The sequence below is a fragment of the Lycium ferocissimum genome, chromosome 6 (assembly GCF_029784015.1).
Source record: "Lycium ferocissimum isolate CSIRO_LF1 chromosome 6, AGI_CSIRO_Lferr_CH_V1, whole genome shotgun sequence".
NCBI classification, from domain to species: Eukaryota; Viridiplantae; Streptophyta; class Magnoliopsida; order Solanales; family Solanaceae; genus Lycium; species Lycium ferocissimum.
This window is the reverse complement of record NC_081347.1, coordinates 33921653-33946175: the sequence shown is the minus strand read 5'-3', so window position 1 is coordinate 33946175 and position 24523 is coordinate 33921653. Positions and strand designations below refer to the sequence as shown.

Genomic DNA, 24523 nt, shown 5'->3' with positions numbered 1-24523 from the left:
AGGTCAGACTCCAGTTCAGTTCTGTACTCCCGGGGTGTTGCCCGCTGTTGTTGTGGCTCCCTGCATTGATGAGGTTCCACCACTTGCCTTAGCTCCTAGGCCCGTTGCTGGCCCGACTATGACCCATGAGGAGCAGGATCTATTTGAGAGGTTTACTAAGATGAAGCCGCAAGAGTTTTATGGTACCCCCGGAGAGGATGCATATGAGTTTATTGTGGATAGTCATGAGAGGTTGCACAAGTTGGGAGCGGTTGAGGGTCGATTATGTTTCCTTCCAATTGCATGGGGACACAAAGTTATGGTGGAGGTCCTATATTAAGTGCTGACCAGCTGGATCGCCTTCGTTGACTTGGACCCAGTTCGATCAAGTCTTTCAAGAGAAGTACGTCTCCCGGACTCTGAGGGACAGGAGGAGAGATGAGTTCAATGACTTGGAGTAGAGAGGGATGTCAGTAGCCGAGTATGAGTCTATATTTCACTCTTTGGCCCGCTATGCTTGTCACGACCCAAACCGGAGGGCCGTGACTGACACCTAAGACCCTACTCGGTTGAGTGCCATACTACCATTCTATTCATGAGTCACACCTTTTCGTGAACCTTTAAATTACGAAATGATGCTTCCGTCAAGTAAAACATGAAAACTTTTTAAAAGAAGTCTTTCATTATGTCAGGGACTTCTACCTTATCGTTTAGTCAAAGAAAACCTTTAGTCACAATAAAATCTTTAAAACAATGCATATGAACACGTCGACCTATGTGGCCGCCTTACACAACTGTCGACATCCCGACGCACTATCCAGAGGACACTGTCTGCAAAGTCCATAACATGAACCAAGATACCATAACATAGGTCGGGAAAGGGCCCCGACGTACCCACAATTCATATGACACATATATATACATATGTACTGAGACTCAGCAATACTCCGAATAGAAATGGAGTTCACCAAACTAGCTGATAGCCTGGGAACATCCTATGGCAAGTGTCCTCTACTCAGCGTCTACACCATGTGGCATGAAAACATGCGCCGCCCTGTGCAGGGGATGTCGGTATTTAATAATGTACCGAGTATGTAAGGCAGAAATGAAACAACATATTAAGATTCAAAGGATAAGAAGAATGTAAGAGTCAATCTGTACGTGTGACTGTCATTAAGGACCATGAATATGCATAATGTAATTTTGAAAACATGTATATATGTATATGCACCTTTACCCATTCGTTCCTTCGAGCTTCGCCCCGTCAGGCATCATATCATAATGGCCTCATCGGGCAACCCCTTCTGGTATCTCAATTATCATACACCAGCTGATCAGGTGGTTTGCGTATATAACTCCATAGCCCTTTCCCCTTCCCCATAAAATCATGATACATGATAGTTTTTGTAAAACATCAAAAGACTCCCTTCGGAGCAACTTTTAGTTCAAAGTAGGAACTTCTTCCCCTTTTTCATTTGTCTTCTTCGAGACTTAAAAATCAAATATGAAATGCATATGAATAAAGAAACCTCATGAATGTCCCCTTCGGGATTTAGACACCATTATGGAAACATACGACCTATGGATGCCCTTTCGGGACTTAAGAAGTCAAGGAACAATCATAAAAGGGCTACAGGAACATCAAAGACTTAAGTACTCCTAGTGCTTCTAAGATCAGAATAATATGGAAGCTCGCTTACTCGTTTGTTCGTTCATATCATAGGATCACGCCAAAATAAAAGAAAGGATAGCCTTAACATACCTGGAAGCTCGCTTCTCGAATTTCCAACCTACCTCCTGTCTTGAAATGTACATATAAAACCATTCATACTATTGATAGGCTCATCGTCATACGCCTGTCTTAAGCCTTCAATTTAAATCCTTTTAGAATCTGCCGAAATTCGGGCAGTATCTCTCCTGTTTATATCCCTAGCCCGAAATCATAATACCAACAACCAACAACAACAATAACAACACTAAAATCAATAACATCATTATCAATACCAATATACTCCATTCCATTCCAAAACTTCTTTTCATAACCAATCGATAACAACAACTTTGTTACACCTCGGACATTTCATGTCATTGTGCTGTGAATAGACTAACGCAAGTTTAAGGTGAACATTAAGTCCTTATGAATATAAGGAGAGTACTTGGTAGCTTTAAAGTGTATACAACAAGATTTTAAAGTTATATGAATCGGTGAAACTAAGTTTGTCGAAGGAAGTAAAGTATAAGTCGTGTTTGGGGAGGTTTTTTCAAATATTGAGTTAACGATTATTTAATAATGTCTTGGGAAGGAGTTATAGGGCTCGTTAGATGGTTAATGAAGTGTTAAACAAGTGCCAAGAATATTCCATAAGGATTTGAGATCAAACGAATCGACGAAAATAGTTTTTGAAAAGGTGAGTTATACGACCATTTATACGGTCCGTATAACTTTATACGGTCTGTATAAGGGTCCATATAATAGTTATTGGATTTGCATATAAACACAGCTATCATTCCAGTATCCAAATGGCCCCGTACGAAGCTCTATATGGAAGGAAGTGTAGATTGCCAATTGGGTGGTTTGAAGTAGGAGAGACACAACTAATAGGTCCAGAATTGATTCAACAAGCGGTAGAAAAGATCAAGCTTATTCGAGATCGGTTGTTGACATCCCAGAGTCGTCAGAAATCTTATGCGGACAATCGTCGATGAGACTTGGAATTCCAAGTTAATGATTGGGTATTCCTGAAACTGTCGCCGATGAACGGTGTAATGAGATTTGGAAAGAAGGGTAATCTTAGCCCCCGGTATATTGGACCTTACAAGATTGTGCGCAAGGTAGGAGAAGTGGCTTACGAACTAGATCTACCTCCAGAGCATGAATCAGTTCATCCAGTTTTTCATGTGTCGATGCTCTGTAAGTGTGTTGGAGATCCTTCCAGAATCGTGCCTGTAGATGATGTTCAAGTTACCGAGAAGTTGGTTTATGAAGAAGTACACATTGCCATACTAGATAGGCAAGTGCGAAAACTCAGAACTAAAGACGTAGCTCCAGTTAAGGTTCTGTGGAGAAACAACAGTAGAGAAGAGATGACTTGGAAAGCAGAAGAAGCTATGAAGTCTAGATATCCACATTTATTTCCACCTCCAGAAGAGGTTCAAGATGAGACGCCATTGTCCTCAGGTATGTAATGTTTTTTTAATGCTTTTGGGTCGTGTGTGGCCGTGTTTCTTGCTGTTGTATTGTAGCCCTGTGAGGCGATGTTATTTTGGGTTGCTGTGACAGGATGGTAGTGCTATAGTACAAGGGAAACTCTGGCGAATTTTTTGTAGAATCCCCGAGAACCTAACATTTGAGGACAAATGTTCTTGGGGGGGGGGGAGAGAATGTTACACCTCGGACATTTCATATCGTTGTGCTGTGAATAGACTAACACAAGTTTAAGGTGAACATGAAGTCCTTATGACAATAAAGAGAGTACTTGGTAGCTTTAAAGTGTATACGATAAGATTTTAAAGTTAAATGAATTGGTGAAACTAAGTTTGTCGAAGAAAGTAAAGTATAAGCCGTGTTTGGGGAGGTTTTTGCAATTATTGAGTGAATGATTATTTAGTAATCTCTCGAGAAGGAGTTATAGGGCTCCTTAGATGGTTAATGAAGTGTTAAACAAGTGCCAAGAAGATTCCATAAGGATTTGAGATCAAACGAATCGACGAAAATAGTTTTGGAAAAGGTGAGTTATACGACCACTTATACGGTCTGTATAACTTTATACGCTCCGTATAAGGGTCCGTATAACAGTTACAGTGAAGGTTCATCACTGGTGGTATTATACGGTCACTTATTTGGACCGTATAAGTGTCCGTATAATCACATCGGTCACTTTTTCCAGATTTTTTCTTTATATATATATATGACCCATGTTCTTATTTCTCATTTCCCATCTTCTCTACAACTCTTGAGAGCTCTAGAATATTCCACACACCATATCAACACAAATCCAAGAGAAATCAAGGATTAAATACCAAGAGCCAAGAGAATCAAGTGAACGAAGGCTCACTAGGGTTTGTAGAAGTCAAGATTCCCTTTGGTATTGAATTTGGGTTTCTCTCAAGTGAAGTATATCCATCCAAAGTTCATCCTTACATGATCAAAGGTGAGTTTTACATCTATTTCATGTTATTAAGAGTATTTGGTTGTTGAATAACTTGAATGAAGGAAGGAAGAAGAATATGAAGCTCAAACATGGATTTAATGATATTCTTGAATAGTAACTTGACTTGAGTCATAGTTCTTGGTATGCCATGAGTATAATTTTGTTTTGGATGATGCTAATGACTTTGAGGAAGTATTATGTGAGAACGAATATGGTATTATGTTGTAGCTATGGTTATGATTGACTTTGAAAAGGAGTTTTGAGGATTGAACAATGTTTAACTTGAAAGAGTCTATTGATTGTGGTATTATGGGTGTTTCTATTGATGTTTGGGAGTTGTTTATTATATGGAGAAAGTTGTTGAAACAAAGGAAATGTTGCCCAATTTTCGTTAGCTCTTAGTCGCTTTAGTTTAGACTTAAGCATGTTTTAAATGATCTAATTTAGTACGAATTCTCTTGAATGTAGAGTTGTGAGCTTGGAAGGAGAACGTTTAGTCGTTAAGAAGACGTAAAGGTATGTTAAGGCTAGTCCCTTTCTTTCAAAGGCATGATTCCTATATTATGATTTCCTCTCTATATTTCCATGACCTTCTTACATCCCAAAAGTTGAAAGTTAAAGATTCTTAAGAGCTTCTTATGAGGAAGAGATAAGATGTGTTCTATGATAATGATGATGATGATGATGATTCTATTTCTAGAGATTCCAAAGCTTATGAATTGATGCTATTATGAGCTTAATGATCTTATTTCATAATTTCCTTGATGTTATTCATTGTTGGTCATCTCACCTCATGATACTAGTTCCTTCAAGGTGAGACATAGCGATGATGATTGTTCCATAATATAATCGGAGGTTACCGACCTTACGTCACTCCGATAGAGTTATAGCTTTCACTTGGGCTCTCATGCATGCTTTATGTTATATATATATGTAAGATTACACCGTGCCTAGTTGCTCGGGCGACACCACTACGATGGGCGTAGTGGGCGGCTTATGGATAACACCGTGCCTAGTTGGCCGGCGGACACCACTAGTGGGCGGCATAAGATGGTTACCTCGGACGCGGGAGGCCCGATGATCGGGCACCGTGCCTATATGATCGGGCCTATATACGGGCAGTATATATGTATATATATGGTATGATGATGTTTTAAATATAAAAGTTAGCTTGCATGACTCCGCCTTAAGAGGCGATCAGTTAGAGGTTATCTCTTTATCTTATGCTCTCTTATTTCTTTATTATATTATTATACGTGCCTTACATACTCAGTACATTATTCGTACTGATCTCCTTTCTTTTATGGACGCTACGTTCATGCCCGCAGGTAGACCGAGAGATGGCACAGACACTTGGGAGCTCATCAGCAAATATATAGGAGCACTCCACTACTTCGGAGTTGCAGTTTATTGGTATATTCTTTTGTGTACATATTTGGGGCATGGCGGGGTCCTGTCCCGTCCTTATGATTTTCGTACTCCAGTTAGAGGCTCGTAGATACATATGTGTGGGTAGTAGATGTTATGTGATCTCTTAGTGTATATTCTTTGTTTATCATTTTGTAGCCTCGTGGGCTTATGTACATATATGTTTTGAGAGATATTCGAAGATCATTTCATGATAAGCTTGTGTTGAGAATGGTGTATGTTCAGGTTGAGTTTGATGATAAGTCTGACAGGTGGTGCTCGGTATGCTAGCTCCGGGTACCCGTCATGGCCCTCTAGTTGGGTCGTGACAAAAGTGGTATCAGAGCAGTTCCATCCTAGGGTGTGTCTACGAGCCGTGTCCAGTAGAGTCTTGTTTATGGGTGTGAAGCGCGCCACACTTATAAATAAGAGGCTGCGGGGCATTTAGGAATAATGATCATCTTTCTTCTTCATAGATCGTGCGATAGAGCTATAATATAAGATTTCTCTTTTCCCTAATTGTGCATTATGATTTCAACGATTCCAATGAAGAGGAAAGCAACAGCTATCCAGAAGGGCAAGTCTGCAACAGGAAGGTGAACTGAACGGGGGCCATCGGTAAATATAGAAGAGGGTGAGTCCCATAATGAGGCTCCATCTCATACTTCTCACACTCCGCCTATCTTAGAGGAGCATGAAGGGGTCTCCACTCCAGCTCCAGTGCCTCCAGTCCCTCCACCGGGTGCTTCGGGCCAGCAAATGACCGAGGCTATTCAATTATTGACCCAGCTAGTTGCTGCTCAGGCTCAGTGGCAGAGTGCGGGTCCAGGCGATAGAGCAGTTAGTGCAAGGGCCCGTGATTTTATGAGTTTGAATCCTCCAGAATTTTTTGGGTCAAAGCCGGATGAAGACCCGCAGGGTTTTATAGATGAGATGTTGAGGACGCTGAGAATAATACATGCGTCTGATACTGAGTCAGTGGAGTTAGCATCCTATAGATTGCGGGATGTAGCCGTCCTTTGGTATAATAACTGGATTTCTTCGAGAGGGGAAAATGTGCCTCCCCCGGTATGGCAGGAGTTCGTAGATGCTTTCATCCGCCATTATTTGCCACCTGAGGTCCGTCGGGCCCGAGCTGACAGGTTCTTAAATCTAAAGCAAGGAAATATGAGTGCTCGGGAGTATAGTCTCCGCTTCAATTCATTGGCTAGGTATGCTCCGGCCATGGTAGCCGATATGGGAGACCGGGTGCATCGATTTGTGAGTGGCTTGGGGCCACATTTGATTAAAGACTACTTGACAGCTTCACTCCAGGAAGGGATGGATATCTCCCGTATTCAAGCTCATGCTCAGAATTTGGAAGAGCAGCAGCCGCCGCACAAAGGTTGAGCGTGATATTGATAGAGGGCATAGTAAAAGGGCCAGATATGCCGGTGCTAGTAGTGAGTATAGAGGGGGCCAGAGGCAACAGTATTCTAGGTATTCGGGCCAATCCGCGGCTAGTGCACCTCCTCGATTTGCGGGTAGGATATTTGACCGCCCCATTTATTCTGGATCGGGTCAGAGCTCGAGAGTTTCGGGTTTCCAGTTTGGAGGTGATCCTAGTCAGAGGAGACCACCGGTACCATGATGCAGCCAGTGTGGTAGATTACATACGGGTCAGTGTCACCGAGGCTCAGATGCTTGTTATGCCGTGGTCGGTGGGCCCCATATGATGCGTGATTGTCCCTCGATGAGTGGCGAGGTGGGGACCCGGCCCACGGGATCGGTAGCTGGTTCTTTTCGTTCGTGCGCCTGTAGGGCGACTCCCCGGACTTCAGCGAGGCCGTGGTAGGGCGGAGAGGGCATCTAGTTCGAGTGGCCCTCAGCCCCATATATATGCATTAGCCGGATGACAGGATCTTGAGTCCTCCCCTGACGTTGTCACAGGTATATTATCCGTATTCTCCTATGATGTTTATGCATTGATTGATCCGGGTTCTACCTTGTCGTATATCACTCCTTATATTGCCGATCGTATTGGGGTGAAACCCGAGCCAATCAAACCTTTTGAGGTGTCTACTCCTGTTGGTGACCCGATAATAGCTAGACAAGTATATAAAATTGTGTGATTGTGGTATGTGATCGTCAGACTATAGCTGATTTGATTGAGCTGGAAATGTTAGATTTTGATGTTATTATGGGCATGGATTGGTTGGCTTCTTGTTATGCTAATGTGGATTGTAGAACAAAAATGGTTTGATTCCAATTCCCAGGAGAACCAGTGCTTGAATGGAAAGGTAACACAGCGTCTCCAAGAGGTAGGTTTATTTCCTATCTCAAAGCGAGGAAGATGATTGCAAAAGGCTATATTTATCATTTGGTCCGGGTTCATGACACCGAAGCAAAGCCACCGACTCTTCAATCCGTCCCGGTAGTAAATGAGTTTTCGGATGTATTTCCAGATGAACTTCCAGGTCTTCCACCGGAACGGGAGATTGATTTTACTATTGATGTGTTGCCGAACACCGAACCCATATCTATTCCTCCTTACAGAATGGCTCCTGCAGAATTGAAAGAGCTAAAGGCGCAACTGAAAGATTTGCTCGAGAAGGGATTTATTAGACCCAGTTCATCGCCATGGGGACCACCCATCCTGTTCGTAAGAAAGAAATATGGTTCTTTATGAATGTGCATTGACTATAGGCAATTGAATAAGGTGACAATAAAGAATAAATATCCGCTTCCGAGAATCGACGATTTGTTTGATCAATTGCAGGGTGCTAAGTGGTTTTCAAAGATAGATCTGAGATCAGGATATCACCAGGTGAGAGTTAGAGAAGAAGATATTCCAAAAATGGCTTTCAGAACTAGATATGGTCATTATGAATTTCGGGTAATGTCGTTTGGATTGACTAACGCCCCAGCAGTGTTCATCAATTTGATAAATAATGTGTTCAGTCCTTTCCTAGATATATTTGTGATCGTGTTCATCGATGACATTTTGGCATATTCTCGATCAGAAGCAGAACATGCAGATCATCTACGTACTGTCCTTCGAATTCTTTGAACTCGGGAATTGTATGCCAAGTTTTCGAAATGCGAATTCTGTAACTTTTATGGGTCATATCATCTCAGTCGATAGTATTCAAGTAGATACTCAGAAGATTGAGGTTGTGAAGACTTGGCCAAGGCCTACAACACCTACGGAGGTCCGTAGCTTTCTAGGATTAGTAGGCTATTACAGAAGATTTGTAGAAGGATTTTCTTCTATTTCTGCACCATTGACGAAGCTAACTCAGAAATCAGCAAAATTTCAGTGGACCGATGCTTGTGAACGCAGTTTCCAGGAATTGAAAGATAGATTGACTTCAGCCCCAGTCCTGACACTTCCAGAAGGATCAGAAGGCTATGTTGTTTATTGTGATGCCTCCGGTGTTGGGTTGGGCTGTGTGTTGATGCAGCACGGTAAGGTTATTGCCTATGCTTCCAGGCAGTTGCGAAAACATGAGAAGAATTATCCGACCCATGATCTTGAATTAGCTGCGGTTATTCATGCACTAAAGATGTGGAGACATTATTTGTATGGTGTTCATATTGATATTTATACAGATCACAAGAGTCTCCGATATTTTCAAGCGAAGGAGTTGAATCTACGACGAGAGGCAATGGTTAGAGCTACTGAAAGACTATGATGTGAGTATTTTATATCATCTCGGAAAGAAAAATGTGGTGGCCGATGCTCTCAGCCGTAAATCCATGGGCAGTCTATGTGACGTTCAGCCGGAGAAGAAAGAATTAGTTCGTGAGCTCCACCAGCTAGCTAGCCTAGGAGTCCGCTTAATGGACTCGGGCAATGCAGGAGTTACTGTTCATAATCCAGCTGTTTCATCCCTAGACATGGAAGTGAAAAAGCGCCAATATGAAGATTCCAAGTTGAGTCATTATAGAGATACACTTCCCCAGAAGGAGAAGTCACCATTTGAGATTTCTGCAGATGGGGTCTCGGTATCGAAAGCAGCTATGTGTTCCGGATGTTGCAGGATTACGCCACCAGTTTCTGGAAGAAGCCCATTACTCCCGTTATTCTGTTCATCTAGGAGCGACAAAGATGTACCATGATCTCAAATTAATGTATTGGTGGGACGGAATGAAAAAATATATAGCAGAATTTGTAGCTTAGTGTCCAAATTGCCAACAAGTGAAAATCGAGCATCAAAACCCGGGAGGGTTGTTGCAGGCTATGAAAATTCCAACTTGGAAATAGGAAGTGCTCAACATGGATTTTATTGTAGGCTTGCCTCATTCTCGGCGTAAGTATGACTCCATATGGGTAATTGTTGATAGACTCACAAAGGCAGCTCATTTCCTACTGGTTAGAACTACATACTCAGCAGAAGATTATGCAAAGTTGTAAAGAGATAGTGCGAATTCATGGTGTCCCCGTGTCCATCATTACTGATAGAGGAGCACAATTTACAGCCAAATTCTGGAAGTCCTTTCAAGAAGGTTTGGGTACTCAAGTGAGACTTAGTACCGCATTTCATCCACAAACTGATGGACAAGCTGAACGCACTATTCAGACCTTGGAAGATATGTTGCGGGCATGTGTATTAGACTTCGGAGGTAATTGGGATGATCATTTGCCACTTATTGAATTTGCATATAACAACAGCTATCATTCCAGTATCCAGATGGCCCCGTATGAAGCTCTATGGAAGGAAGTGTAGATCGCCAATTGGGTGGTTTGAAGTAGGAGAGACACAACTAATAGGTCCAGAATTGATTCAGCAAGTAGTGGAAAAGATCAAGCTTATTCGAGACCGGTTGTTGACAGCCCAGAGTCATCAGAAATCTTATGCGGACAATCGTCGACGAGACTTGGAATTCCAAGTTAATGATTGGGTATTTCTGAAAGTGTCACCGATGAAAGGTGTAATGAGATTTGGAAAGAAGGGTAAGCTTAGACCCCGGTATATTGGACCTTACAAGATTGTGCGCAAGGTAGGCCAAGTGGCTTATGAACTAGATCTACCTCCAGAGCTTGAATCAGTTCATCCAGTTTTTCATGTGTCGATGCTCCGTAAGTGTGTTGGAGATCCTTCCAGAATCGTGCCTATAGATGATGTTCAAGTTACCGAGAAGTTGGCTTATGAAGAAGTACCCATTGCCATACTAGATAGGCAAGTGCGGAAACTCAAAACTAAAGACGTAGCTTCAGTTAAGGTTCTGTGGAGAAACAATAATAGAGAAGAGATGACTTGGGAAGCAGAAGAAGATATGAAGTCTAGGTATCCGCATTTATTTCCACCCCCAGAAGAGGTTCAAGATGAGACGCCATTGTCCTCAGGTATGTAATGCTTTCTTTTGATGCTTTTGGGTCGTGTGTGGCCATGTTTCTTGCTGTTGTATTGTAGTCCTGTGAGGCGATGTTATTTTGGGTTGCTGTGACAGGATGGTAGTGCCATATTACAAGGGAAACTCTAGCGAAATTTTTGTAGAATCTCCAAAAACCTAACATTTGAGGACGAATGCTCTTGGGTGGGGGGGAGAGAATGTTACACCTCGGACATTTCATATCGTTGTGCTGTGAATAGACTAACACAAGCTTAAGGTGAACATGAAGTCCATATGACCTTAAGGAGGGTATTTGGTAGCTTTAAAGTGTATACGACAAGATTTTAAAGTTATATGAATCGGTGAAACTAAGTTCGTCGAAGGAAGTAAAGTATAAGTCGTGTTTGGGAAGGTTTTTGCAATTATCGAGTTAACGATTATTTAGTAATGTCTTGGGAAGGAGTTATAGGGCTCCTTAGATGGTTAATGAAGTGTTAAACAAGTGCTAAGAAGATTCCATAAGGATTTGAGATCAAACGAATCAACGAAAATAATTTTGGAAAAAGTGAGTTATACGACCACTTATACGGTCCGTATAACTTTATACAGTCCGTATAAGGGTCGGTATAACCTTTCATCCTGAAGGGTCGTCACTGGTGGTATTATACGGTCACTTATTCGGACCGTATAAGTGTCCGTATAATCACATCGGGCAGCCTCATTTTTTTTATACAAATAGATGACCCAAGTTCTTATTTCTCATTTCCCATCTTCTCCACAACTCTTAAGAGCTCTAGAATATTCCACACACCATATCAACACAAATCCAAGAGAAATCAAGGATTAAATACCAAGAGCCAAGAGAATCAAGTGCAAAGAGGCTCACTAGGGTTTGTAGAAGTCAAGATTCCCTTTGGTATTGAAGCTGGGGTTTCTCTCAAGTGAAGTATATCCATCCAAAGTTCATCCTTAAATGATCAAAGGTGAGTTTTACATCTATTTCATGTTATTAAGAGTATTTGGTTGTTGAATAACTTGAATGAAGGAAGGAAGAAGAATATGAAGCTCAAACATGGATTTAATGATATTCTTGAATAGTAACTTGACTTGAGTCATAGTTCTTGGTATGCCATGAGTATAATTTTGTTGTGGATGATACTAATGACGTTGAGGAAGTATTATGTGAGAATGAATATGGTATTATGTTGTAGCTATGGTTATGATTGACTTTGAAAAGGAGTTTTGAGGATTGAACAATGTTTAACTTGAAAAAGTCTATTGATTATGGTATTATGGGTGTTGCTATTGATGTTTGGGAGTTGTTTATTATATGGAGAAAGTTGTCAAAACAAAGGAAATGTTGCCTAATTTTCGTTAGCTCTTAGTCGCTTTAATTTAGACTTAAGTGTGCTTTAAATGATCTAATTTAGTACGAATTCTCTTGGATGTAGAGTTGTGAGCTTGGAAGGAGAACGTTTAGTAGTTAAGAAGATGTATAGGTATGTTAAGGCTAGTCCCTTTCTTTCAAAGGCATGATTCCTATATTATGATTTCCACCCTACATCTCCATGACCTTCTTACATCCCAAAAGTTGAAAGTTAATGATTCTTAAGAGCTTCTTATGAGGAAAAGATAAGATGTGTTCTATGATAATGATGATGATGATGATTCTATTTCTAGAGATTCCAAAGCTTATGAGTTGATGCTATTATGAGCTTAATGACCGTGTTTCATAATTTATTTGATGTTATTCATTGTTGGTCATCTCACCTCATGATACTAGTTCCTTCAAGGTGAGACATAGTGATGATGATTGTTCCATAACATAATCGGAGGTTACTGACCTTACGTCACTCCGATGGAGTTGTAGCTTTCACTTGGGCTCTCATGCATGCTTTATGTTATATATATATGTAAGATTACACCGTGCCTAGTTGGGCAGGCAGACACCACTATGCTAGGCGTAAGTGGGCGGCTTATGGATAACACCGTGCCTAGTTGGCCGGGCAGACACCACTAGTGGGCGGCATGAGATGGTTACCTCGGACGTGGGCTAATGATGATCACACCGTACCTATATGGTCGGGCAGCTTATATATGTATATATGATATGATGATGTTTTAAATATAAAAGTTAGCATGCATGACTCCGCCTTAAGAGGCGATCAGTTAGAGGTTATCTCTTCATCTTATGCTCTCTTATTTCTTTATTATGTTGTTATACATGCCTTACATAATCAGTACATTGTTCGTACTGATCTCCTTTCTTTTATGGACTCTACGTTCATGCCCGCAGGTAGACCGGGAGACGACACTGACACTTAGGAGCACATCAGCAGATATATAGGAGCACTCCACTACTTCGGAGTTGCAGTTTATTTGTATATTCTTTTGTGTACATATTTGGGGCATGGCAAGGTCCTGTACCGTCCTTATGATTTTCGTACTCCGGTTAAGGGCTCGTAGATACATATGTGTGGGTTGTAGATATTATGTGATCTCTTAGTGTATATTCTCTATTTATCATTTTGTAGCCTCGTTGCTTATGTACATATATGTTTTGAGAGATATTCGAAGATCATTTCTTAATAAGCTTGTGTTGAGAATGGCATATGTTCGGGTTGAGTTTGATGGTAAGTCTGCCAGGTGGTGCTCGGTATGCTAGTTCCGGGTACCCGTCAAGGCCCTCTAGCTGGGTCATGACAAACTTCATACAACCCCTTATACACTCGTATACGACAATTCCTTAACATCATTATTATCCCTCATAACAAGATTATGCTCAAAACATACTAATAATTATAACTCAAGTAAATTCACAACTCAAAATATCATCAAATGCATATTTTGAACTTTTCCTCCAACTTTCTTCTCCTCAAATCTTAACATAATTACCAAACATACTCATAAACATGAAACTAGTATGAAATCTTACCTCAAGATTCGTGAACACTTTAACTCCATGATTTTTCCACCTTAAAAATACTCACCCAAACATCTTCAAGAAGAGAAGACAAGTACAGACCTCACTTGGAAACCCTTAATCACTTTAATCTTCACTTTGATCATTGGTTTAGGCTTGAAAATATGTTGGAATATGTTTGGAGAAGTTTCTAAGACTTCCTAGGACTTGGGGCTATGCTAAAAATGACCAAAATTGTCATATAGACTTTTAGGAATATTCATGTATGTTGTGGAAGTTGGAGGAAGGTTCTAGAGGATTTGGGAAGGTTTGGGGAGGTTTTGGATATTGGATGAATGTTGTGGGAAGTTCTAGAGAGGTGTGGAGATGAAAAATGGTGAAAATTTAAATGATTTAGATGACTTAAGGGGTATATATAGTAGTCCAATTCGGTTTGGGGCTAATAGGCTGAAATTGGTGGGCTCTTAAATGATTTCTAGAATTTCTGTGTGGGTTTGCAGGCTTCTGGCAGTCTGTTTTAAAAGCCCATAACTCCCTACTCCGATGTCGTATTGACGAACGGTTTGTTGCGTTCGAAACTAGACTCGACTAACTTCATTTTAGGCTCTTGAAACACCTCAAAACTCTTGATATACCAGGAGATATACCTCCCTGAAGTCAACCCAAAATTGTCCCCCATCTTTTCTCCAAAATTCCAAAAAACTTAATTTTCTTAATTCACTTGTCTTCCAATCCTTCCATAGCTTATTATATGAACTTAAACCCTCATAACCATAAAATAGGCGCATATAATCTCATATATCCTTGAAGGTAACTCTAGTATCCATACTTAAAACAACCAACACCTAACGAATCTCAACGTACAAAACTACGAGGTGTAACAACTTAGCCATAGTTCAACAAATTTACGTTCAAATTTCATAATTTAAAGGTTCACATAAGATTGTGACTTATGACTGTAGTGATAGTACGACACTCAGCCGAGTAGGGTCTTGAGTGTCGATCAGCGTCTTCCGATTTGGTCGTGACGAAGTGGTATCGAGAACGTCCGTCTAGGGGGTTGTCAGCGCAAAGTCGTGTCTGGTAGAGTCTTGTTTATGGTGTGTTGAGCGCCACATTTATAAACAGGAGGCTACAGGGCATTTAGGATGGTTACTCTTCTTTCTTCTCGAATTATCTTTGGTTGTGTGTTGATGCAAGAGGGAAAGGTGATCGCGTATGTTTTGAGACAGTTGAAGGTTCATGAAAAGAATTACCCCACTCATGACTTGGAGTTGGCGGTATTCTTCGCTTTGAAGCTTTGGAGGCATTACTTGTATGGAGTTTATTGTGAGGTCTTCACATACCATCGTAGTCATCAGCATGTGTTCAATTAGCGAGATCTAAATTAAAGGCAGCGTAGGTGGATGGAGTTGCTTAAGGATTATTATGTCACCATTCTTTATCATCGGGGGAAGTCTAATGTGGTTGCTGATATGATGAGCCGAAAGGCAGTGAGTTTGGGTAGCTTTGCGCGTTTGATCATTGGGGAGCTTCCCTTAGCTATGGAGGTTAGTCTTTGGCTAATAGTATGGTGAGACTCGATATTTCAGAACTTGGCAAGGTTCTAGATTGTTTTGAGGCGAGGTTGTCTCTTTTGGAGCAGATTAACACCCAACAGTTTGAAGATGAGAAACTGTGTAAGGTTCGAGATAAGGTGTTAAGTAGGGAAGCCAATGAGGCTATTCTTGATGATGAGGGTGTTTTGAGGATTAAGGGGCGTATTTGCGTTACTAGGGTTGGTGGTTTGATTAAGTTGATTTTGGAGGAGGCTCACAGTTCCAGATACTCCATTCATCCTGGTGCTACAAAGATGCATTGTGAAATGATACAACATTATTGGTGGGGTAGGATGAAGAGGGATATAGTGGATTTCGTTTCCCAGTGTTTGAATTGCCAGCAGGTTAAGTATGAGCACTAGTGAATGGGTGGTATGACTCAGAGGATGCCCATTCCCGAGTGGAAGTGGGTGAGGATAGCTATGGATTTCGTGGTTGGTCTACCGAAGACTTTGGGCAAGTCTGATACCATTTGGGTTACTGTGGATAGGTTGACTAAGTCCGCGCACTTCATTCCTGTTCAGACTACCTGCAACTCGGAGAAGTTGGCTAGGATCTGCATCAGTGAGATTTGCATGGGGTGCCCATTTCCATCATTTCATATTGAGACACTCAGTTCACTTCCCATTGCTGGAGGACTTTTTTTTTTAATCAATTACGCCCAAAAATGGCCTTTTATTTATTTATGAAAGCAAAAAACAAAAAATGGATCCAAAAAATGGGTCCATCATTATCCCAAATACAGAAAAGAAATAAAAAAATATTAAAAAATCAAAAAGGCAACAAAACATGTTGCCATATATCTGTTGCCCTAAAATCTCGATTGATGTTCTCTCTCTTCCACTGAACTTCCCTCTCTTCGAATACTCCGCCTCTAGTGTAAAAATGATTATCGGAGCCCATTTTGGTGTCAAACACCTCATTTTATTAATCTCCAGCTGATTTACACCAACGGTGGTCGAACTTGCTGCTGATTCTGCTTCTTTTAAACTCCAGATAAGTACTCATCATTTCATCTTCCTTATTTTGCTTCAAAATTTTATCTGCTTTCCAGACTTGTTGTTTTTTGTAGTTAATCAATCCCTTCTGAGCTTGCATGTTCCCAATTTGTACCTCGAATGCTGTTGATGTGGACCTGTTTCTTCTGACTTGTGTTGACCACGGTATTCTTCTTTCCCCTTAATCTTTGTTCTTATTGCCAAAATCCTTCTAATGTATACCTGAATCTAAGTGTTGAAATCGTATCTGCTCCAATCTGTTACTGGAGCATTCAGTGTTATTATTTTCTCCATGTATCTACTGTGTCTGCTTGTCATTTATGTACTTGATCTCTTAGATATGGAATTTGTGATTTGTCACTATTTAAAATTCTTCGATGCTCCACTTCCATGTCTGAGAATTGATAATAGTTAACTGCACCAGTATCCCAAGCTTTATTAGCCAAAGAATCAGCTAATTTATTTCCTTCTCTCAATATATGTGTATAAGCAAATTTTTTTCCTTCTCCTAACTCCTTAATTCCCTCTATCCATGCAGTAATACTCCAAGGTAGTTTCCATCCATCTACTAAAATCTTTTGCACTACCTTGGAGTCTGTTTGAAAGATGAGAGTCAGTTTGAAAGATGATTTTTTCCCTCTGATTTTGATTGCACCATCTCATTGTTTCCAATAATGCCATTGCTTCTTCTTTTGTGTTAGTTACACACCCTATTTCCTCTGCTGTAGCAAAAATTAGGCTGCCTTCCTCATTCTTGACACAGAAACCATATGCTCCTCTTCCAGGGTTGGCTTTTAATGCACCATCACTGTTGCACAAGATCCAACCCCTTGGTGGAGGATGCCATATGACTTTTGTAATCTTCACTCTTGCCCTGTAACCTTCCAATAGTTGTAAATTCCATCTATGTGGCATTTGTTGAATTCTACGAATCTGGCCAGCTTCTGTATTGTATCAAACACCTGGTATATGCACCTAGCCAGTGTTTTCTTTTCTCCATGCTTAATTGCATTTCTTCTTTTCCTTAATTCTCATACAATCACAGTAGGTATAGCTTGAAATAGTGGTTTCAACCTATCAGGGACAGGATGTTGCCACCACTTCACTATAATCGGTTGTTATTGTAAGCCTTCAAGATTAATCCCTGCAAAAGAAGACAAATAGGACCAAGTCCTGTTAGGAGCAAAAGACTTAGAAAATAAATGTTGTATTGTCTCCTCCCTAGGATTTGAGCAACACCAACATCTAGATGCTAAATTATAGTGAATTCTTCTTATAACATCATCTAAAAAGTAGAAGGAATTAGGGACTCAGTTGGACCTTAGTACCGCATTTCACTAGTAGACCGATGGTCACTTCGAGAAGACTATTCAGGTTTTAGAGGATATGTTGTGGGCTTGTGTGATCGACTTTGGTGGTCATTGGGACCAGTTCTTACCTTTGGCAGAGTTCGCATACAACAACAGTTATCACTAGAGTATCGATATGGCTCCATTTTAGGCTTTATATGGTAGGAGATGTCGTTCTCCAATTGGTTGGTTCGATGCATTCATGGTGAGACCGTGGGGTAGTGATTTGTTGAGAGATTCCTTAGACAAGGTGAAGCTGATTCAGGAAAATCTTCTTGCGGCTCAGAGTAGGCAAAAGGAGTATGCGGACCGAAAGGTCCGGGATTTGGGGTTCATGGTTGGTGACCAGGTTCTATTGAAGGTTTCACCCATGAAGGGTGTGATGAGATTTGGGAATAAGGGAAAGTTAAGCCCGAGGTTCATTGGCCAATTTGAGATTCTTCGACGTGTTAGTGAGGTGACGTATGAGTTGGCTTTGCCACCAGGCTTAGCGGGTATTCACCCGGTGTTCCATGTTTCTATGTTGAAGAAGTATCATTCAGATGGGTCCTATATCATCCAGTGGGACTTGGTATTGTTCTATCGAAATCTGTCCTTTGAAGAGGAGCCGGTAGTGATATTGGATAGACAAGTGCGGAAGTTAAGATCAAAGGAGATAGCTTCAGTGAAGGTGAAATGGAGCACTGTCCAGTTGAGGAGGCTACATGGGAGGAGAGGCCAATATACGTAGTAGATATCCTCAACTTTTTACCAACTCAGGTACTTTCCCTCTCCATCTCTCTTTTCCATTCGAGGATGAACGGTTGTTTAATTGGTATTTAACGTAACGACCCGTTTGGTCGTTTAAGCCCTTTTGACCCATTTACCCCATTGATACTTCTCCTAGCTCCGTTAGAGTGATTTTAACCCGCAGGGATGGGTGGCATGGTTTCCGAGGTAGTTGGGATAGTCTTGATGGGATTTGAGGAATTTAAAAGCTTTTAAGTTGAATAGGTGAAAAAGAGTTGACCAATAGTTGACTTTTGGGTTAACGAATCTTTTTGGGATTTTTGTCGGTTCCATTAGTTCCGGAAGGTCGATTATAATTTGGTAGGGTGTTTGGTTTGGTTCCTATCACGACCTAACTAGTGAGTCGAGCGGGCACCCACGCTAACCCCGTTGGTGGGTGAACCCTTCCCTTATTCAACATTCATTTCAAGCGTAGCAATAAGAAACATAAATATAGAAAGCGATCTCAATATATATATATATATATATATATATATATATATATATATATATATATATATATATATATATATATATATATATATATATAGCTATTAAGTGCGGAGTAATACTACAAATGCCCCAAAATCTGGTCTAAGTACAGTACAAGAGCCACTAATTATACATAAGTCTGGAAATGTCAATTAATAAAGCCTGAAATACTGTCTCGGAACAATGGACAGATATCATAAAGAAGAGTTTTACGGTGTGGGAACATGGCTCTACAAAAACTCTTACTAAAAGCCTCAGGAAGATCACTCGCGAGGGTCTTTGAAGTGGAACTTTGTAGCAAACTGCTGCACTCAAAAAAGAGTACAACAAGATAGCATCAGTACAAACACTATGTACTGGTTGGTATCATAGGCCGACAACAATTAGTTCACATGTATGAAGAAAGAATTAACAAGTAGGCATGTAGCAAACAAGTACGTTAAAGAACCAGTCAGCAATGAAATATCTCAATATCAATACCAAGTAAAACTCATCAATGAATAATGGATGTGAGAGTGAAATGCATATGTAATGCAATGCACTGGCCAAACCTCAAACCTGTACACACACATGCTAAGGACGGAAATCTCGATGTCTCAATAGTCAAAACCCATGGGGGACACACGCAAAGTCCATGTACTCCCTCGTCTCAGCAAGAAACCTTGGGCAGCGAGTATATCACATTCCGCTTCGGTAACAACCTCGGATCACGGATTCTCATCTCTTTCACATACAATCTAGCAAAGACCTCGGATGTTCCTTTGTCTCACTTATCATCATCAGTACCAAGTCACAGTTCACATCAAAGCATCATATGAAATGAGAGTGTATGCAATGCAAGATATCATAATCAACAACAAATCGAAATCAAAGTCTCATTTGTGTCTTATCATAAGCACACATCATAGTTCAAGCCTAATCTCATGATTCTTTCCCTATTCGTTAATAAGTGACATAAACAAGAGAGATGAATGGATACACAAGTCACAACATAACAAATAAGACGACAAGCCCAAACCATACAACAAGGCGACAAGCCCACAATCGACAACAACTAACCTAATAGAATTCCATCCCAACTTCATACCCAAAGGCCTAGCATGCTTTCCCCGTCAATATCTAACTCCTACATATGCTCACTAATTGGAGTCTAACCGAAAGGTAAACCGTAACCTACCTCGATGCCGAGCGGGTGCCACGAACTATCCAACTTGAGCCTTGCCCTTCCGAAGAGCTTCTAAATGATCGAAGTCTATTCAATAACATATTCTATATATAAAAAATAGAGACTAACAATATCCATAAAGCTATAGTACTAATCGAATCGAAACAACTCTTTAATTGAAGAAAAATTAGGCCCACAAGGGTAAAATAGGAGTTTCGAGATTAAAATTGATAGCCCAATGTTTTAAAAGTTCAATACTATTCCCTAATTGCTAATTAGACTCAGTTAACCATCAATTTCCCCATTAGATCGAAAACCCCCAATTTGGAATGAAACCCGAACTTTCCATAATCTAATTATTAATCAAAATTGAGATTCAAGCTTAGAGTCTAGTATTCACAAGGTTCCATGATTATATTAGGCAAGATTCACCAAATAAACCCATTTTCATAGCTTAAGACTCAACAATTCACAATAGGGTTTGTAAACCCATCTTCCCCAATTAACACCTTAAAACCACAATGGATTCATTTCTAAGTAAATAAAATAACCACAAAGAAGTAAAAGGGAAATTACCCAATGAAGAAATCACCCCCAAGCTCTGTAAATTGCCTCTAGAATCTCTTAGGGTTTCAATTTGGTGAATGAATGAAGAATGGTTTGAATTGGGAAATAAAAGGGGTATCTGTTCAGCGATAACCGCTTCCGCGCTCCCGCCTCGGCGGGTGATCGTCCGCTGAGGCTGGTTTTATTAAATGAGTCATTTCTCGAGTCTGCGGGCCAGTTCCCGCGTGGGCGAACCCGCAGAGGCGGGACACCAGAAACCAAAAAATCTAGTTTTCACCAAGTTCCACACCAAATCTCGACATCCACCTAAGACCTCCCGGGCACAAACTGAACATGCAGACACAAGTAAAAACACGCTACGAACTCAACCATGGCCTCGGAATTCCCAACGGAGGTCACCTTGACTCGGTCAACCCCCAAACGGCCAAAACCAAGTTTCCAACCCAAGGTACAAAACACTCCCGAATGCCTCGAGAATCAAACCAAACATCCCACCAATTCATAATCGCCCTCCGACCTCGTGGAATCAACAGAATTCTGAAAAAGGTCTGTTTATCCAAAAGTCAACTATTGGTCAAAGTTTTTTCACTTTAAGGTCCTAACTTCCTCAAATCCTATCAAATCTCGCCTGATGACCTCGGGAATCATGTCGCCCATCCCCGCGGGTCTTTCCTGATGATCATTATTTGTGTTGCCTACTTATCTACTCTATTTGTTAATCTTTTTCTATGTGCATGTGTGAACTAATCATTGTTAGCCTATGATAGCTACGAGTACGTGTGTTTTACTCATACTAATCTTGTTGCACTTTTCTTTGAGTGCAGAGTACATCGCAGGTTCTAGTTCCTGTCCTCGCGCGTGATTCTAAGGCTTACAGCTAGAGTTTCCAGGGTGAGCCATTTTCCAGATTCGCAGCCCGGAGGCTCTTCTATATATATATATATATATATATATATGTCCTTTCTTTTCCGAGACAGATTTTATTAGACTTGTTTTTATTTTCTATTCAGATTTTGTATTTAGTTAGTAGTAGTGGCTCTTGTACTAGTTTCGGACCAGATTTTGGGGCATTTATGTATTAGTGCTTCTGCACTTATTGAGACTGTTGGCACATTATCTTCTTATTTTCGCATGATGTATTTTAATTAAAATGAGTTAGATTAAGGGAAGGGTTCGTCCACCAAGGCGGTTAGTGTGGGAGCCCTAACGAACCACGAGTTGGGTCGTGGAAACTTTGGTTCCTAGAACTGCTAAGATGAATGTAGTAGGATCTAAGTGAGTGTAAAATGAAGTTAGATGGATCAACTGAAATACATAAAGCAAGACTAGTTGCAAAAGGCTATTCACAAGTTGAAGGGGTAGATTTTGAAGAAACTTTTAGTCCTATTGTAAAAGCAACCACTATAAGAAGTTTCCTGTATGTTGTAGTTACTTAACACTAGTCCATTAGTCAGCTAGATGTTAAGAATGTATTTTTGCATGGACATCTTGAGGAAGAAGTAGTCAGCCACCAGGTTGTGTTGATCGAAAATATCCAGAACATGTTTGTCTATTGAAAAAGGCACTGAATGGTCTTAAACAATCTCCTAGAGCTTGGTTTGAGAGATTTAGCCTATATTTGCTTCATCTTGGATCAAATGCAGCAGCGTTGATTCATCTCTATTTACTCTTCATAGTTCAGAGGCAACAATACTGCTATTATTGTATGTAGATAACATAATTTTGACAGGCAGCAATCCAAAGTAAACAGATGGTGTTGTGAAAAAGTTGGGCACTGAATTTGCCATGAAGGACCTTGGACAGCTGGGCTTATTCGTAGGAATTGAAGTAACCTACTTCCCACGAGGAATTCACTTGAATCAAAGCAAATATGCAAGTGATTTGCTTTAGAAAGTGGACATGGCCAATGTAAAGGCAGTTCATACTCTCTTAGCACAGAAGCAAACTCTACAAGAAGCTATTGGAACTGCAGTTGATCCCTCAGTATACAGAAGCATTGTAGGAAGCTTGCAATACTTGACATTGACCAGACCAGACATAACTCATGCTGTAAATCTTGCTAGCCAGTTTATGCAGAATCCCAACTCTCTGCACTTTCAGGCTGTAAAGAGGATACTAAGATATGTAAAAGGAACTATTAGTCATGGACTATGTATTACATCTCAGTCTTCATTCAGACTATATGGCTTCTCAGATGCAAATTGGGCAAGATGTGTAACAACAAGAAGATCCACCACTGGCTACAACATATATCTTGGTGAAAATTGTGTATCCTGGTCTTCTGGGAAGCAAAACATAGTTGCAAGGTCAAGTGCAGAGGCTGAGTATAGAGCTTTAGCTGCTACAATAGCTGAGCTCACATGTATAACTTATGTTCTGCAGGATATTAAAATATACATCAAGTCTGCTCCTACACCGTTTTGTGACAATATGAGTGCACTGTACATGACTACAAATCCAGTTCTACATGCTAGAACTAAACATGTAGAATTGGATTATCATTTTGTAAGAGAAAAGGTAACTCAAGGACAGTTAATCACTCAGTTTGTTAGATCCAAAGATCAGCTAGTTGACATTCACACCAAGGCTCTAGCAAAGGACATGTTCAGATTCTTTTTACACAAGCTAAGAGTGGTGAATTCACCTCCAATTAGCTTGAGGGGAAGTGTTATAGAGCATGATAAATATCATGATAAGATCCCTTAGGATAAGTATCATCTTATTGTTAAGTTGTGATAAGCTTAAGTATTGCAGTTAAGGTTGATGTATAACTCTATCATAGACTAGTTTCCTTCATGTATTAGAAGTACAATATTAGTGTTCTGTACGAGTAGTGTATGTGTATAAATACACTACCATCGTACCTGTAATTTCCATAAATTAATACTAAGCCGTTCGCATTTTTCATAGCCTTAGATTTCTCAGTCGGGAATCGTCATGAAGCGGGTGAATTCCTTTTGTCCAAAGTCTAGATATCCTCATAAGATGCAGAGCGTTTTCTCTCTTGGATAGCTAACCTAGCCGCCATATTCTGGTGGAGAAAAAAACCTCTTCTTTCATACGCCCATAATAGTGTATTTATACGTTGTAGGTAGTGTTTAGTAGGAGGACAAGCTAATATATGACTAATTAGTACACCTTATGGGTGGACTCACCCATTTTCAACAATACTGTTAAATTTGAAATAGACGCATAGAAAAATTACTCAATGAGCAGATACTATCCTAGTTTTACCTGCACATAATATTTACACCAAACTATATCAACTTATCATAATTAAGTGACAGTATATAATAATCATATGTTAAGTGAGAAAAGTCTGTAGCCATATTTATTAAGTGATAGTATATCATAATCATATGTTAAGTGAGAAAAGTCTCTAGCCATATTTGTATATAGCAGTCTTTCCTTCAATACGTACGGTGGAAAAATTGCAGGCATTAACATTGAAACATCTTCTTTCTTACGAAAAATTCATTATAAACTATGTTTTATAAACTTGTGACCAAATATTATTCGTGAAATTTTCAGGAAAAACAAAAACATTTCAATGGAATTATAAATACGTATTATTTCCCTCAACATCCCTATCGGAAAAGTATCTTCTGCTCGAACCCATGAAAGTATAACTATTAGCTTAAATTAAGCCATAAAAATTAAACATTTAGTGGTATATGCATTTTGGACCTATTATTTTTTTCGTAAAAATCATCTAAATTTACTAATCTAAATTAGTAATTTTATCTTTTAACATCATATTAAAAGGACACGTTTAATGATTGAGATATATCTCTAATAACTAATTTTCCT

The 24523-nt window shown here is 40.1% G+C and overlaps 1 protein-coding gene across 1 annotated transcript; it reads left to right on the top strand.

Moving 5' to 3' along the window:
• Positions 1–18091: 18091 nt before the first annotated feature.
• Positions 18092–18451, top strand: LOC132061282 (uncharacterized). Its single transcript, XM_059454126.1, has one exon. The coding sequence runs from the start codon at positions 18092–18094 to the stop codon at positions 18449–18451; it is 360 nt and encodes a 119-aa protein (XP_059310109.1).
• Positions 18452–24523: the final 6072 nt, after the last annotated feature.

Excerpts from the sequence above, each read along its gene's own strand:
- LOC132061282 (XM_059454126.1), top strand. The coding sequence starts at position 18,092 with ATGAAGGGTGTGATGAGATTTGGGAATAAGGGAAAGTTAAGCCCGAGG.